The 2,085-nt window shown below is 35.1% G+C and overlaps 1 protein-coding gene across 5 annotated transcripts in view; it reads right to left on the reverse strand.

The window, feature by feature from the left end:
- Positions 1-2,085, reverse strand: part of LOC117168834 (protein arginine N-methyltransferase 7) — a 228,998-nt gene that overhangs the window by 76,349 nt on the left and 150,564 nt on the right. For all 5 annotated transcript variants that reach the window (XR_004466560.1, XM_033354683.1, XM_033354685.1 and 2 more), the window contains exon 2: positions 1,503-1,679. Coding sequence is in view for 4 of the 5 variants with exons in the window: in XM_033354683.1 (XP_033210574.1) it covers positions 1,503-1,679 (177 nt within the window). In the remaining variant the exon portion in view is untranslated. The remainder of the gene's footprint in view (positions 1-1,502; positions 1,680-2,085) is intronic.

A 2,085-nucleotide genomic window follows, 5' to 3' on the forward strand; every position in this document is an offset into this window, starting at 1 on the left:
TTAAACTGATCGTCCTTATCATCGGCGCTCTTGGAGGTGCCAAGCTTTCACTAGCTAATAGCCTAAAAAGCATCCCTGCGTGTCAACAATATGCTAGAACACAATTCTATATTCTCTTGTACCTTCGTGCTTCGAGCTGGTCATATCGTTCTGACCGCCGTGTAACATTTTTTGCAGAACTCTTCATTCCTTGCGAAAATTGGCATATTTCTTTGCAACACGACACTTTTACATATCCGAATTCTAGCTCGTTTCCATGGTTCACACACAGAATCAGCAGCGGCGTTACATGCTTTACAAACACTTATAGACCCACTGCATCCCCGTAATTGTTAGATCAAAAACCTCAGTACATATCGCGAATCGAAAGAAAACACGCTGGCATAACGGAACCGAAAACGTAAACAAAAAATTTCTTCTCAAAACTTGTCTGCGATCAACGGCTGAACCACAGCAGGAGCTCCAAGCACTGACCATCGTAGTATTTCCATTTCTTTTTAAAAAGTGGGGGAGGATTAGTAGGGCAGGTAGGGTGCGAATGAGTAAATGATGAAATCAGAATAAAACATACTGACATTCAAATCACTTTCGCACTCCAAAGATATCAAAACATCCGAAATGTAACGATAAATGCGAATTTCATGTAAAATACAATAATTTAGGCAACTTGTGGCAGGGTTTACAATCGTCCGATTAAGCTGATACGGCGTTCCCACGTTAAAAGGGAAAAACTGAGAAGGCGTCCCACCCCATAACTGCAAAACTTCTGTAGGCCTCTGAATAATTATACCTCCAATAATAACTTCTGAGCCTCACATGATATAATTTTCGTCATAATATATTGACACGTTTGTTAGGAAGAGCAAAATAGGAAAATGTTGGTTATAGATTAGATGTACAGATTAGGTATAGATTAGATATAGCCTACAGAAATTTTGCAATCTAGCCTAAAAAATATGATATTTGCTAAAAATTGAATAATTTTGAAATTAACTTCTATAAATATGTTACCTTTCGCAAAGAAAGGAAGCTAGCGCACGATATCTTCATTTTACAGGAGTACTGATTGAAGAGGCGGTCCAACACACGCACTCCATAAGGGGGCCTCACTTTGCAGATTTTTAACAATCAAATTTTTTCAGATATGAGAATAATATTTTTTATTATAAAAGAGCAAAATAAAAAACTATGGATTCGTGTAAATACTAAAAATAGATTTTTCCCGCGTTAGATTCTTTTCTTCGCGACGGTCTATATTATTAGTAATATTAACTAAATGGAAAAAATATAAAAAAAGGCATTAAACACAAATGTTCGTAAAATTTTCCTTCAGAACGCTCTTAAGAACAGTTATGTATGGTGCGAACAAGATTGAGTACATTTTCCGATTTTTTGCGAGGCCGCGATTTAAAAAATTATCGAATTTTTTCTATAATTACGCCGTTTGACGGTAGCTGAACAAAGTAAGTCGCTTAACATTAAGTGACATAAAAGATACTGACCCTTTCTTTGTCATGCAACATATCAGCAAACGCTGATCTGGCAACTTCTTGGTGGTAATCATAGTCTGAGTGTTTTTCTTCCCATGTTATAATACCATTTATTGGGTTCATCCACTGTGTGAAAATACTCATATTCCAGCAAAATGAAAAATGTTCAGTGCGTAAAATGATATTTATCTGTGGGGAAAAAATCGATAAATAAAGTTATGAAATCTATGTCAAACTTTAAACCAACAAATTATTTTTAAGCTTTCAGATTTACGCTGTAATTAATACATTCTTTTTTTTCTCTTTGGATTCATTTGAAAGCGAGTTACTTCCAAAAAACTCAAATCCTCTCAACCTCTGTGCAATTAATAGGGTTATTAAGTCAATATATATACATATATACTAGGCAGCCTGATAAGTCCCTGAAAAATGAAACACGGAGACGTTTTTTTGGCCAAAGTCGGTTTTATATTTAAACATACCGTTTAAATACCGTTGATTTCAAATCGTAGATTTCAAATTCTTTATGTCTTACGGTCCAATCGTAAATCGAAAAAATAAATATGAGTCAAAAAAACATGTTCTTCGAAACTCA

This window comes from Belonocnema kinseyi, chromosome 3 (assembly GCF_010883055.1).
Source record: "Belonocnema kinseyi isolate 2016_QV_RU_SX_M_011 chromosome 3, B_treatae_v1, whole genome shotgun sequence".
NCBI classification, from domain to species: domain Eukaryota; kingdom Metazoa; phylum Arthropoda; class Insecta; order Hymenoptera; family Cynipidae; genus Belonocnema; species Belonocnema kinseyi.